This window comes from Eutrigla gurnardus (assembly GCF_963514095.1).
Source record: "Eutrigla gurnardus genome assembly, chromosome: 11".
Lineage (NCBI taxonomy): Eukaryota > Metazoa > Chordata > Actinopteri > Perciformes > Triglidae > Eutrigla > Eutrigla gurnardus.
In genome coordinates, this window is record NC_139925.1 from 14,581,390 (window position 1) to 14,596,567 (window position 15,178).

The 15,178-nt window shown below is 44.2% G+C and overlaps 1 protein-coding gene across 1 annotated transcript; it reads left to right on the forward strand.

The window, feature by feature from the left end:
* The first annotated feature begins 728 nt into the window (after window positions 1–728).
* rgs17 (regulator of G protein signaling 17) lies at window positions 729–14,780 on the forward strand. Its single transcript, XM_084021977.1, has 6 exons — window positions 729–934; window positions 2,980–3,331; window positions 7,138–7,268; window positions 9,955–10,029; window positions 10,136–10,367; window positions 10,852–14,780. The coding sequence occupies exons 2-6, from the start codon at window positions 3,329–3,331 to the stop codon at window positions 11,038–11,040; spliced, it is 630 nt and encodes a 209-aa protein (XP_083878103.1). The 5' UTR covers window positions 729–934; window positions 2,980–3,328; the 3' UTR covers window positions 11,041–14,780.
* Window positions 14,781–15,178: the final 398 nt, after the last annotated feature.

Consider the following 15,178-nt stretch of genomic DNA (forward strand, 5'->3'; position numbering starts at 1 on the left):
AACAGATTGCAGAGATGATGTTTTTGTAGTTTGTCTCTGTAGAATCTTTATTTCACATTTTAACTTATTCCTCTGTCTGTAAGAAGAAGAAGAAGAAGAAGAAGAAGAAGAAGAAGAAGAACTCAATCTTTCACTGAACGTGAACATAAATGTCCCCATGTCTATATAATACACAATTGAACCACTGTAAGGATGCTATAAAATGACAAATATATATATAGATCATAAAAAACGATAATGTTACTTTAAAAACACTGAAGAGGCAAACTATAACAGTATAGCCAATAACGCCACAGGAATGATACATATATTTGAAGAGGACATGACTGGAGCGCCTTTCTAAAATTAGATGACTCCCTCTAAAATGCTGAAGGCCTAATAGCATAAATGCACCTAACATATTATTTTTTATAAGTATTTCTGACAGATATTGCTTTGATGTAGTTACACTACAGGAGGTTGTGTTTGTGAGTTGACGTGTAATTTATTGGTTCATAACCTGAGGATACATTGCCTCTTGTATGAATAGGGGCCTTCTGAACTTAGTGTGATTCTCTTTTCTTTCCGACAGACAGATATTTAAAGACCTCATAAGGATTCGCGTGTGTTGGAAATGCTCGACGGTGTAGAAAGTAAATGCAGCGGCGTGTCGGCGTGAACATATAACGTGACCCTGTGCATTATAGGCTGCATGTGGAGCCTCGGAGGTGCATCTTCTCACGGACTGCGGCCACAGAGCAGCGGTGGCAGCGCGCCTGCGCAGTGCATCCAGGGGCTCGGCGGCGTTCGGTGCTGAAGTGGGGCGGATGGCAGAAAAACAGCGGCGATGGACATTACGGCGCAGGATTCCCTTTTACGATGTCGCTAACTCCGCATCGGGACGCCGCGTTTGCAAACCCATCGCCCTAGGACACTGACAGGCCAACACAAAGGGGTAAGACGCCGATTATTCCGCGCTAACGCTCCACACGGGCTGGCTAACTGACGTTAGCACGGCGCTAGCTGCTGCTCAGCTGCCACCTCCTCCTCCTCCTCCTCCTCCTCCTCTGCCTCCTCCCGCTGTTGAGAGATAGCGGATCTCGGGCTGTCGGCTAACGCTAGCAAGTAGAAAGTGGGTGGTGTTTGGTTCTCTGACCGAATGTCAGCGCGACAGCCCGGCGCCGTGCAGCCCCTCTGTAGTCGCGTTGTCACTCCGCCGCCGGTGTGAGCCGGTTTGTGGGTCTCCCCTCCCGGCTGCTCGGGACCCGCAGCGGCTCGGACAGCTGGGGGGGGGGGGCATGCAGAACAGCCAGCCCAGCGGCTAGCCAGCGGTGCTAAGTGCACGGAGAGATGAAGCAGAGGTCCGACGAGCCTGCTGCTTGCATGTTGTCTGAAGATATGCACACAGGCCTTCCAGGCAGATGCAACAGATTCAGTGCTGCGACAGCTTCAACTCTCCGCTGCACTTTAATGTTGATTCTTCCCCCCCTTCTTTTTAACGCCTCTGCTGTCATGCACCGGGACACAGACGAGCACCTACGCCGCAGTGTCCCATGGGTGTGTTGAGTCAGAGGAGGATGACCCCGGTGAAGGCCACAGTCTTGAGTGAGGGGAGCCCCGGCTTATGATGCCACTAACCAACCCGGGGGGATCCATCCTGATTCATCTCACTCTGCTTTTACTCTCCGATCAGAGATGTGGCACACAATACCAGCTGTCTTAGCAACATATTTAACATTGATCTTACATCTTATGAAATATGACTTCATTGGATGATAAACAAAATTCTGATTCATTTTTCTGTCGACCTACTTCAGCTCGAGCTCGGCGTGTAACTAGAAGTGATTGTGTGGCCATCTTCCTCCTGGGAACAGGCAGCCGAACCCCTCACAAGCACAACACAAAAGCCTTATCTTTGCATACAGCTATGAAAAATCATTCTTCATAGGCTTTTAATATACAAGGGGAACTATTGTTTTCCAACTTCTTGATGCCTCTCTCACTAAGAGGAGGTTTTTATAGTGGAACGGTTCTGAGACGTCATGCTGTGTCATATGGGAGGGATGGCGGATACACGTGAAGTCTTTAGTTTTGATGTTGATGCCGATAGTTTTGTAAGAAATTATGAGATTAAACGTCTCTCTTATGCCGTTCTTCAGTGGTTCAAGTTCAAGTGGTTCAGAACATAAAGGATCTCCAGGCCTCTGCCGCCATTAGGCCCTTAGTCGATTTTCATCAGGGAAATCCGGCAAATGTTTGTCTGCGATTGAGTGTTGGATCGTGACACCGATGATGAGCTCAAACCTTCCGATGATGAGTGTTTCAAGTAAATGCAGTCATGATTATGTTGCGTTTGGTTAATTTCCTGATTGGGCTCATTTTGTCTTGTTTTGAGCACATCCATTAGCTTATCGCGGATGCATCGGATAAAAAATGACGCACAGAAATGCCAAAAGTTTGAGGTTAGAAACAGTATTGGGCTGCAACAAATTATCCGTTTCCATTATGGATGATCTGTCAGTTATTTTTCCACTTAATCCAGTTAGTTGAAAAAGAATTAATAATAAAAAGCCACATTTTCACCTTTCCAAGGCATATGGAACATCTTTAAAGAACTTATGAAAAGTCAAAAACATACTTGAAAATTGTTACCAAAATTGTTAAATTCTTTTATTTTTGTTGATCGACTACTCGATTAATCAGCTGATCATTTCCGCCCTTAAGTGGGACCATTACATAAAATCTTTTAAAGCAGAGTCCGGTCACAAGTCTATCAGAAGGGTTCATGTTAATAAATGCATTATTTATTAGACGGTGCGTATATGCAGTGATACAGTATGTAGTGCATTGAAAATCAGGTTCCAGGGTGCACTTGTGTCATTATGTAAGCGGCGGATATATTTCCGCACTGTTGTCCTCAAAGATAAATGACTGCACCTTTTTGTTTTCCTTCCTGGACAGAATGATCCCATCGTGATTTTGACCGTTTGTGCTTTTCAGATGCTGTACTTTCACCGCTCCCTCTACTCTCAAGTCCATAAATGACCCTTTCACCGAGATCCGAGGAGTCCTAGGAGGTGCCGTCGAGTGAGACAAAAGGGGAGCGAGGGAAATAAGGAAACAAGGAGAGGAAGTAGTGAGGTTTCATCTCCGTTTCTGTGTCAGTCGGTCAGGGATGGTGAGACAAGTAGCCTCTCTCTCCTGTGGTGAAAAGAACCTCGTCTCCAGAAAGCCGAACCAGACAGTCCACCAGTCGGTCCCCCCGACAACCAGCCTGCTATCGTCCAGCAACCTATTACCTCACGCTATGACCCCTCTGTCTGACCTGTTTTTAGGAACTCACTAATTCATGGTAAGTTTGACATCTGTCCAGTGTGATTGTGGTGCTATTTATTTCTTTAATATAATTTTACTGCTAGTAAATAATGAACTTTTCTTCTTCAGTACATCTGTTGAGTGTGAACGTTCACTATTGACTTTAAGGTCCAATGAGTATCTTTTCCGAGAGCTTTCCACCCTCATTCCACAGTCTACCTCAGTGGATGGAGTTGGCTTACGTTTCACGGAGATGTTTGTCTCTATGACAACAGAGCAAACTCCATCCACTGAGGAGGACCACAAGATACATTTGAAAGTGCGGGAAAAGAAACCTTGAGGAGGTGTGATGAAAATAACCTAAAGCACTGACTGTAGGTCTGTGAAGGTTCTCAGTCATCAGGGTCATGGTAATCCTTGGAAGATTTATTTTAGGCAGCTGGACTTCAAATACCGAAAGCAAGTCCAGTTGCCTACGATGAAGCTTTCAAGGAACTGACCATATGTTTGTGAATTTTCTAAAGACAGATCGATGGATCGACAATGGAGCTGGACAATATCTAATAATATAAATCAATATCACCGTCCGCCAGAGTTACCTTGATAACATTATTAAATACTCCTGTGCACAAGATTCAGTCCTCCCAAAAAACATAAATTTACCACTCAGTCTGGAAAGAAATCTCTTGCGACTATCAAACTAATTATTAATTTGATTAACACTACAGCTGCTCTCCTTTTATTCTGTTTAGGTGTGTATGAAATAAAAGAGTTTTCCAGTACCGGGTGAACATATGAAGCAAACACTTTTCTTCCCTGCACTCTTCTGAAATGTTGTGCACCAATGTATAGGGTGTAATGTCTTTAAAGGAAAACTCTATTTTCGAGTGTTAGGAGACGATTTGAAATATAATTAAATGTAATGCAGTAAGACTCTCAGGCATTCTGTATTTCCTTAAAATATTTAAGGTTTTCATGAATAAGCCTGCGCAAATTTGATGCAAGGCACCTTACATCAAAAAGGAGAGAAAAAACCCCAGTAAGAAAGTAGGTGGCCAGAAATCCTTTAATGTCTGACCATCCGGCCTAAGACGGCACTTATGGAACTGACTGCCTTGTCTGACACAATCTGCGTCAGAGTGCAGACTGTAGTCTGTAGAGGAGACCCTCCTGGCAGAGATGGGGAACACTGATCTCTACACTCGGCTAAAGCAAAAGGAGGCCACGTCATCGTTTTAGCTTTGGGCAGTTTCCTGCAGGTGGTACCGACCTGCCTGGGGACTACAGGTGGGAAATAAAACCTGGTATATTACATCTCTCTTTGTTTTCTATAAGTTGAATGTTATTTGTGCATTGATCCTGTTCAAATAAAGAAACATGCATAACATAGCTAATAATAAATAATAACATAGTAAATCAGGAAACAAATTCCTCTGCTAGCTTTTTGGTCCGTCGCTTCGTCCGATAGTCCAGTGTGCGATACCATGAACCGTCTGCTTCACATTACCATAAGCGTTTGGCTGGGTGATCGGATGAAAACATTGGATTGTTTTTGGCCGATATGACGCCAATTTAAATTTGGTCTAAAATAAGATGATGTGGGGGGGGGGGGGGGGAATCAGATGGGCTCATCTGTATACTTTACAAAAACAATGGATTTCTGGCATTTTGTTTTTGTTTTTGTTTTTATTCTCCTCCCCTCTCATCTGAGTGTATTTGTATTTCCGTTCCGTATTTGCATGTCCTGTCAATGCAGCCTCCTTCTCGGGGTTTTGAACAAAGCCGTTCCCTCGCTGTCGTTTGCATCCGGCAGCCGGTTTTTCCACAGACGCTTTCTAGCTGCTGAATAACCGATGGCCACTCCACCGGTCAGGCAGGCGACAACATTTGCATATCAGGCAGGTCATCTTAGCCTTGCGTGCCATGTACTGTATCATCATCATTATAGGAAATACCATGCTTGTGTGGGCAGAGTAGACGGAACGTCAGAGAGAGGCTCCTCTCTCGGTACTGGAGCGAGTTTATTTGTATTGGTTTTTTTTTTTTAGCCTTTAATGTGGAGTTTAATTTGAACCATGACTTTGCAGGTAAGATTTCCATTAGTTGCACTTCTGCAAGCAATTAGTGCTTTTTCACATCGGGGAATCAAGCTTAAATACCCCAAATCTCCTCTATCTGGTAACAGAAGAAGAATTTGTTGAGACGTCCACTCCTTCACAGTGTTTTCCTGGTCCTATTTAACGCATAAAAAAAAAAAAAAGCATATCTGCTCGGAGGAAGATGAGAAATAGCATTGCTTGACTGTACTGTATGTTATTATGACAGACATTAGAGTGAGTTCTTGGAGAGTGGTATTTTTTTTTTTTTGAGTAGCCTAAAGGCTTCTTTGCACATCGGGGTCATTTTGTGATGATAAAGTGGCCCTTTACACTTCCTCTGCATGCAAGGCCGGAGGCACTCTCACCTTCAAAGCCTCTCCAAAGGCCAGGGGAAGCCCTGGGCGATGACTGGCGCAGGAACATCCGCAGCGACTTCAAGGGAGGGAAGAGTGGAGCTAGTGTGCAGTGGAGTGGCACAGCAGTAGCTCATGGAAGTTTCGCTTTACCGTGAGGCTGCGCTGGCCATACTCACGTTTGTTAAATTGAAGTAGCAGCTGAGAGTCACATCTTATAACATTATAACTAAAGCTTCTCTCTGCGTAGATTTTAGTCCTTAATAATAATATTGGCCAGGTGGCACTTTGCATGGCAGCCTATGCAATCATTTTTGTGTGTATGTAAAGCGCTTTGAGAGGTCGAAAAGACGAGAACGGGCAATATGAATGCAGATCCATTCACCGTTCCATTGATCCTACATTCAGGGGAAAGACTCATGAACATCAAAGCATCGGCAGAAACACTGTGTATTTGCAATGGAGATGATGCATCAGACAACAGCGGTGCGGTCAGTGTAACCACAGGGTCACTATATAAAAGCAGCACCACGTTATTTAAAGGGACATATCATTTTATTTACTTCTGTAGTATATATTTCTGTCTGAATATACGTGGGTTGACCCTCCGTCTGAAATGCTCCATTCCAGCGCCTGTTTCTTTAAGCCCCCTCCTCCTGGAAACACACAGTTTTCTGATTGGCTTGTGAGATAAATATGGTGAGCCTTTGCAAAGGTAGTTCTGAAGCTATGGGTGGAGATGTTCAGATAGAAGGGGAGGGGTATTCTAATGAGCCTCATGTGACATAGGAAGGGGAGCCAAATCTGAATGGCTTGTTGGATCACATGTTTCCTGATCTAGGCAGCCCACAAGAAACCGACCGGGTTATCTTATTTATGTTTTGTTTTTTTTGGTCGGTAGGCACTCCAGATATGTAAAAAGTGAGATTTTCATAATACGTGTCCCCTTTAAGTTTTTGTGCCGTGTCCCAGCTTAGATCCTCATCTCCTGCCCGTGCCCGTGTGTGTGTCTGTGTGGTTTTTTAGACCCTGTTTCTGTCGAGGCCTGCGCCCATTGAAATGTATGTGTAGTGTCTGTCAAAGCCAAGGGAAAGTCTTGGCTTAATGCCAGAAACCCTTGTACCGTACAAGGAAGGGAATCCTCTCTGTCCTGCTTGGGTGCTCGCTCTCTCTCTCTCTCTCTCTCTCTCTCTCTCTCTCTCTCTCGCTCTAGCTCTCGCTCTCTCGCTTAATCCGTCACACACACACACACACACACACACACACACACACACACACACACAGCCAAAAGTCAAACATGGGGACCACATTTGAAACTGCAACTCTCTGTGATATTAATATTAATTTGCAGGGTATTTAACTATTATTTTCTGTCTGTATCCATCTCAAAGCCCCGGAGTGTGAGTGGCGTGGAGATGAGAAAAAGGCAGGCGGCGCATATCGAGGCCCCACCCCAGGCCCCCGGACAGCCCCGACCCAACACCTGCTGTCTCTGCTGGTGCGGCTGCTGCAAGTGTCTCTGGTAAGAAAAGACTGTACCAACAAACGTGTGTTTGGACTGGTTGGATCGATTCATTAGGTCGTTCAGTTTCGTCAAAACGCGTCGGCCGGGGTCTCTGAGGGTTAAACCCTGTTAGTTTCAGTAGGAAACAAACAACGACCCTCCTGTGCCGGGAAAAAACAAACAGTTGCCATTAATCCTGTTGCTGAATCTGTTATGTCACGCTGATGTTGAGTTCCCCGTGAATTCACCTGAATAAACACATTTTATACCGACACAGCACACTGGTGCCTAATTCAGTGCGGGGAAGCCTGGAAGCCAACCGTTTTCAGAGTTGAACAATTGTGAAGACAGACTTTTCAAGTGGAGGCGGTTTTAATTATATAGGCACAAATCACAGATATGCCACAAAGGGCTTCCTCTGTACAAAACATCAGCTGTGATGGATCATGTAATTTAATAAGTTCTAACAAAAACTAATTATACAGCACTGAAAACGTAACTGAATGTTATCAAGACCAGACACATCACCTGAATCCCACAATAAAGATTCAACTTCATTCAAATGTCATCCATCTGTTTTCTGTGGGGTTTTTCATAGTTGCTGCAGTGTTTGGAAGGTTCTCCCGACTCATCTTGGATCTGGATAATGTTGGGGGCATTGATTAACAACCGGCTCTTTGAATTCAAACAACTCATTTATATACATCACCTACAGAAAATGAAAATGGGCCGATGAATTGACGATGAAAATAATAAATTCTGCTGTAATATCTTCCATTACACACAGCCAGCCGACATAACACGTGTCAGTGTCCTAATACTCAAGAGATCGCAAACCTGCGCTTACTGCACCCAGTGCCCCCGAGCAAGGCACCAGACTCAGCAACCGCTGTGGAGCTGCTGCCTCGCCGTGGCTGCACTCTCTCCGGGAGCGGAGGAGTGAATGAAACATTGTTTCCAGCCAGTGAATGATGAATGTGCCGCTTCTTTCACACCACTTCATCTAAAGTGGTGGCAGCTTATGGACCAGGGCCCGTCGCGAGTGCTCCGTCACTCCGTCGCTCCGTCACTCCGTCGCTCTGTGCTTCTCACTCAAGTGCCGGTGTCAGATGTTCCGACTGAATCTGGGAACTTGCCTTCAGTGCGTTTTGCATGTTTATTTATGCCAGCATTAAGGCCCTTTTCAGTGCAGGTTTTTTTTTGTGTGTGAGTCGCGTAGAGATCACTGAATGCTTTCTCTGTCGCTTTCATTCTGAGCGAGTGAGTCCACAGGGCATCTCCACTGTGGTGGCGTTTTTCAGGACTGGCGGTGCACGAAAGTGTTAACGGGTCACGGTATGCCGTTACGTTTTTTTTATTTTCGTTTTTCCTCTTTTCCTCCACAACTTTCTAACCCCTCCTCGGCGGCCCTCACACAAGGCCCTTATCTAGTCGGGGTGCCTTCTATTTCTATCCACGCATCACATGCAAAACAGCTGTGAAGAACAGCCTGTATATTTAGCTGTATTGTGAGGGAGCCCGGGGGCCATGGCTGGCTTAGCCCATTACCGCCACACAATGGGGACTTTGACAAGATATAGCAAGAGGAAGGAAAGATCCTCCGTGGTGGGACAGAAATAGACGGCTCCGTGTGTGTGTTGCATTGTGGGCGCTGGCAGCGTGTGTGACCGAGCTGTGACGGACAGAGAGACTGCCGTATGTGTTTCAAGTGTTTACATAAAGGTTTTCACTGTATGGACTTTGAACATGTCATGGAATTGATGGCTAGGAGAGATTAACTCCGCCAAGCTGCAACTAACACTTCCTTCCATTATTGATTTAAGTGCCCATCATTTTTCTTGGATCTGTCGATTTATGGTTTGGGCTATTAAACTTAACGTCACATTTCCTTAAAGCTTTTATTTGTCTGAGCAATAGTCTGAAACCTCAAGATACTCATAACTATGACATATGGCAAATAGACACATTTTCCATTGATTAAATTGTTAACAACATCAAATACAGTAGTTTCAACTGTAGAACAGAAGGATCGGTGCATATGGGGTTGTGTGATTAAAAACCTTACCTCTTATAAAATATTGCCCCTCATAACGGGATGCATATGCTGGTGGACAGTTTGCGGGGTACTCCAACAATTTAGTATTGCTCTATCATAAAGTTTAAGGAGTAAATAAAGACTGTAGAAGTATGGGTCAAACTCCTCCATTTCCCACAATCCAACCATAGAGCATCTTTCATGAGTCCCCTGTTGATCTTAACGTTCTCAGTTTGCAATGCAGGGTTGCGTTTTTAAGTATTTCTCATAAAGAAGTAGAACATATTAGAAAAAATGCCCTTAGTAATTATAATAATATAGTTTTTTACTAAAGGTAGGAGGAAAATGTGCAGCTGCACAATGCACAAATTTAGCTTAGTGGTAGGAAGGTTTATACAGCGGAAAAATGCTGAAATATATTAAGTTTAATAACTCCAAGCGGCCATGCCTTATAGTCACTGGTGCATGCAGTGTAGATATGAATTGGAAGTCCAGGCTGCTTGTTTGGTCACCTGCTAACGGTGCGTTATGAAACCATTCCAGGGTTTTTAACTGAGTGCATTTGGGTATTTTGACAGCCCAGAGGTGGGCGGACTCTCTCGGCCGGGGCAAGCCAGATGCATGTTGTTGTGTTGAGCTGGATGTGATATTTTCTTGTCTCCGGTCCAGGAATGAAGACAGGTTGGAGAGGAGTGAACGCCAGACCTGCACCAAGATGGACAGTATTGAAGCTGCAGATGAACAGTAAGTCCAGCCGTCATCCTTCCAGTTGTGCATGTTTGTATCAGTATGACTCTGTAGCAATCTCACACCATAAGGTTTCCTTTTTTTTTTTTATGCGTGATGATAGACACCCCAGTCTAGACGAGGTGCTGTCGTGGGCCCGGAGCTTTGAGATGATGCTGCGCTCCCTGGAGGGCCGGGAGGTCTTCCGGGAGTTCCTGCGCTCGGAGTACAGCGAGGACAACCTGCTTTTCTGGTTGTCCTGTGAAGAGCTTAAGAATGAGACGGAGCCCCTGGTGGTGGAGGAGAAGTCCAGGATCATTTATGAGGACTACGTATCCATACTATCGCCCAAAGAGGTACCAGCTGCGTTTGTGTTGAATCAGCAGAAATGAACGGGGCTGCAGGGATGGCAACATCGACCTGTTGTTCAGTCAGTCGTCTACTTTGGTTGAGACTGAAATACATATTTAACAATTCATAGTCTGCAGATGATGAATCCTAATAAGTTTCCACGTAGTGCCATCATCACGATTATTATTATTACGACCATTATCCAGTACTTTAATATTCCTGTCAACATCACCTGTACTTCGGGTTTAGTGCTATTTAAATCTAATTCTAACACTCGTAATGTCTGTCTGTCCTTCCCTCACACATCTCAAGAAAACGTTCATCAGTGGCCTACAGGAACAGCGTCACGTACATACTAACTTATAACTTGCCAGATTAATCACCTGTTCATGTTTAGCACATTTCCCTGTGGATTCTGTGTTATGTCTTATTAAAGCCACTGGTAATAGTTTATACATGGATATTTGTTTTTCTCACCCCCCCCCCCAGGTGAGTCTGGACTCGCGGGTCAGAGAAGGAATAAACCTGACCCTGGCTGAGCCCAGTAACCTGATGTATGAGGAGGCCCAATTCCAGATCTACACCCTGATGCACCGCGACTCCTTCCCCCGTTTCCTCAACTCCTCCGTTTACAGAGACCTCCTGGCCAACAGGAGGCGCACCTGCCTCGACACCTAGACGCCCCCTCCGCCGTCCCTCATCGCCATCGTAACGCCAACGAGACTACTACTTAAACTTCAAATACTACTATGGTGCCAGAAGTCGGGTTTGGAAAATCTCTCCCTCTTTTTTCAATTGGAAAGACTGAATGACATCACAAGATAGCTGGTTGTTTTCCCGTTTTTGTTTTTTTATTTATATTTTTAAAGCAATTTCTATCCAGTTCTCCACTGGAGCCAGGTCGGCCTTTGCTGGTTGGTTAATTGGTCATATTGGAGACCATGAATGCTGGCCAGTGATTGTTTCGCCAGCAATTTGCGCTGTTTGTTGCGGTTGACTGGCCGACCCCGCTTGTCAGCTGTCGGTTGAAACGGCCAACCTGATTGCCGGCTGCTGGTTAACTGTGGACAAGGACTCCTCAGGCGGTGGGGACAGAGAGAGAGAGAGGGAGAGAGCAGGAGAGAGAGAGACAAAAAGGACAAGCCAACTGTTCCTGTACTGTAATATTTAGACCTCATGCTTTCTACCCTCACTTTGAATATTCTCTCTCTTGACTCATTCTTTCATATTGTTGTGTTTTTTTTGTTCATATTCTGTCCCATTCCTCCAGATGTGTTAAAACATGTTTGTTTTTCATTTCCTTAACCGTCCCGAACGTGACACCTAGTTGTTTGGTGAGAGTCGGTGGGCCTCTCTGCCCGTTTTGAACCAGAAGAAGCGCTGACTCTGCATGTAACTTTCTCTCTCAACAGTAGCTCGACCATGTAAGCCACAGACTGCAACGTTTTTTGAGATTATTGAGTGGTATTACGACAGGGGGACCCGTCTCTGTCTGGGATGTCTACGTTCAGTGAAGGGAAAAGTACACTTCTGCCAATTGTCAGCTTACTGCAGTTTTTTTTTTTGAGGAGATGTGATGGCTTCTGCAGCAGCAGCACCTACCCCGTCATCCATCCATCCATCCACCTGTCCGTCCGGTCATCCGTCCTTCCAAGCACTTTCCTTCTTTAGGATTTTTGAACTGGGAGAAGTAAGGGCTAGAATTGTGGTTGGGCAGCTACATGTATTATTATTACCCATGAACTCTAGACAAAAAAAAACATCTCTCCACTGAGAAAATCACAATGCCTTTTTACATGTAAGAAAAGGCAGCACAAGTGCTGCTGGAGTTTTTCTGGAAAGCAACCACAGTTTTGTCCGACGATCCCTACCTCCCATCTTTTTTCCCTCCCTCCAGCTTAGACCATCACAGCCTGACAAAGCACAGGTGCCCAGTGTCGGGGGAAGGAAACCACCGCTGGAGAAAGTCAAATAAAAACAAACCCACATTGACTCCAAATAGTCATCGACATTTTTGAAATACTTCCGCAGGAAAAAAAAAGAGGGTTTAGTGTTCCGCCATGCATTGAGCATCACGAAGAGCAGGTTCTACTCGGAGGGCATAAGCAGAAGCGGTGGGCACTGATTTAATTGAGAGGGTTATTGAGCCCTGGCCTCTGTCTGTAAGGCTTTAGCTTTAGTAATGTGGGTAACATGTCTGTCCCTGGAGCTGGACGTCCGGTATCACGTTACATACATGTGACCAGGTGCCAAACAGGATGTCAAAGATACTGTGAAGGGATCAGAGATGTGACTTTGCCACCGGGGCCGGAGAGTCTCGGCCTATACGGTGCATGTGTGTTTTCTCCAGGAGAGCGTGCGGTCACCGCTTCGGTTAGCTACTGCCCGTTCTCGGCACTCATGTTTTGTTTTTTTAACCAGAGCTAATGATAGGGTTGGTATAATAATGCTAACTTGCTACTCTGGCGGGCTAACGAAGACGTTTGAGTGGTCATGCTACGTGCGACCCTTTCTTAACGAGGCTAACTAGGTTTGGGCCCGGTGTAGGCGAGCAGCCAGCATGCTTGCGCTAGCCATGCTAATCCTCCACCCCACTGCCAGCCCTCACTCACTCTGGTTGTTTTTCTAATCTGACTTTGATAGCATGCAATGATACTGGCTGTGTGTGCGTGCGCGTGTGCGTGTGTGTACAGTTACACACATAACAGAAAAAAACATTTAAAAAAAAATCTTTAAGGGGGTCTTGCCAAATGTCCCATTAACATTTTTAGTATATAAAAGGACTTCTTTTTTTGATAATGTGAACATTTGAACTTTGTTCCTGGCCTGTGGATGTGCAGTAGAAAGTGCATGATGTGCTATTTTTGTTTGAATTAACTGGCCCTCCGTGTATATTCATTACGTGACAGGATGGATAGCTGACCTCAGTCGGTGCATTCTCAAAGTGTCAATGAAACAGTGCCACTCCTCACTGAAAAATGTAGGCATCCACGTTGCCACCTCCTATAACTACCTGAAGTTCACGTGCCAAGTTTGGTCTGCGTTCAACTAAAGCGTGGACGGCGCAGGGTGTCGAGCAGGCTGTTTGAAGTGCAATTGGATGTAGCTAGTGATTATAGGTCGCAGTCTGGTTGTAGCCGTGTTCCACTACGTCGGATCGCTTTTTGAACCGTGTCAAGTTTATCTCATAGATTACTAACCGCGACACCTTTCAGAATATTCAGAATATTTTAACACCACAGTTGGATTTATTCAAGAAACTGGCTGCCTTCAGTTAGCATTTGCAAGTTTTACTAGAGGACTTTAATAAGGCAACAGATAATTCAATGTATCTTATAACATTTTTTTAAAAAGAGCCTAAAAAAAGAATGATTTTGACATGTCCTCTTTTCGCTTGCAGTGTTACAAATGCTAACTAGATGAAGCTGCCACATCAAAACTAAGCTGTCGTGTTACTACAAACGATTTCTGTCATGAACTATTGGTTAGAAGTTGGTAGAATTAACAGTGTGAAGTCAAGAAGGCAAGTCTGAACCAATAACGAAGCGTTTTTTGCAATGTTCCTCATAAAAAAATATACTATGTTTAACCTTTGGCAATACAGACCACATGAATACCTGTAAAGGACTCGATTGATTTGCTTCACTGCTGTAATGAAGGGCTGTGTGCGCATGTGCTCAGTTCATCCGAAGCATTAGAATACAGAGCAATTAACCAATTATTATTGTGATACCCGAGGATCAGATGTCACACCGTTTTCATTTTCCAGGAAACATTTTCGACGTCGCATTTGGAGAATTTTTCTAACTTTTTTCCGACTCATACAGCTCCCTTGCAGACAAATCCCTCTTCTGCACAGTACGGCTTCATGTTGCTGAGTCTACCCGGTTACTAACACAAGAATGTTTCACCAAGAACCAGATAATGAAATCATGGTGCAATTAAACCAAGTTTACATTTATAAATTGTGAGATGTGTGTACCTTATTAAATCCTCCTTAGCCGTGGGGGGAGCTAGCTTACCCCCCCTTGTGAGCAGAGAAGCCAGCAGGCCTCCGCCCAGTGCTGAACTCCATGAGCACTTTTACATGGTTTACAGGGAGGACAGTCACAGCAGAAACCCAGGTAACGGTGTTTTACAGGGAGGACAGACACAACAGAAACCCACGTTTTCTGCTTACGTCCTTTCCTTTTAATTTATTGTGATTTTTACACAGCGGGGGGGAAAGTGCACGGTTGTTTATTTTTGAATAACTGCATTTCAAATGTGGATTTTACAAGCAATGATGATGTGAAGTGATGTGGTCATCGCTGAGTTTAGATTTTTTTTTTTTTTTTATCTTTAAATTTCCATGGGTTCCAAGTGAGTGGGTTTTTTTTTTTTTTTTTAAACGTGGCTGTGTTTTTTTTTGTTTTTTTTTTTTGACTGAAAAAAACAATTGAGAGCTAAAGTGTCCTGATGGGCTGGAGGAGGTTTTTGCAAAGCTTTGGCCTTACTGACACGTTTTTTTTTCTTTGTAAAAAAAAAAACTAAACTAAAAAACAACTACAAACGTCTCCGTAGGCTTTTCACTACCTCTCATATTGGTTAATTTATTTCACATCTAGTTGTTAATGTACAAGTTGTTTTTAGATCTACTTGAAGCCTATCACTGTAAACAAAAAAAAATGTGCACAGAAAAATGACTATGTATATGACCAGAGGGGTTAAAGAGAGCTTGGCCTAGTCGACATTATTATTATTATTATTATTATTATTATTATTATTATTTCTTTTTTTTTTCGTTTCTATGTATGTTTGTTTTTAATTGTGCTGA

What these genes read in the sequence shown, in the direction of transcription:
- rgs17 (XM_084021977.1), top strand. An exon ending in GGCTGCTGCAAGTGTCTCTG is followed by an intron (nt 7,269 to 9,954) that starts GTAAGAAAAGAC and finishes TCTCCGGTCCAG; the next exon opens with GAATGAAGACAGGTTGGAGA. An exon ending in CCATACTATCGCCCAAAGAG is followed by an intron (nt 10,368 to 10,851) that starts GTACCAGCTGCG and finishes CCCCCCCCCCAG; the next exon opens with GTGAGTCTGGACTCGCGGGT.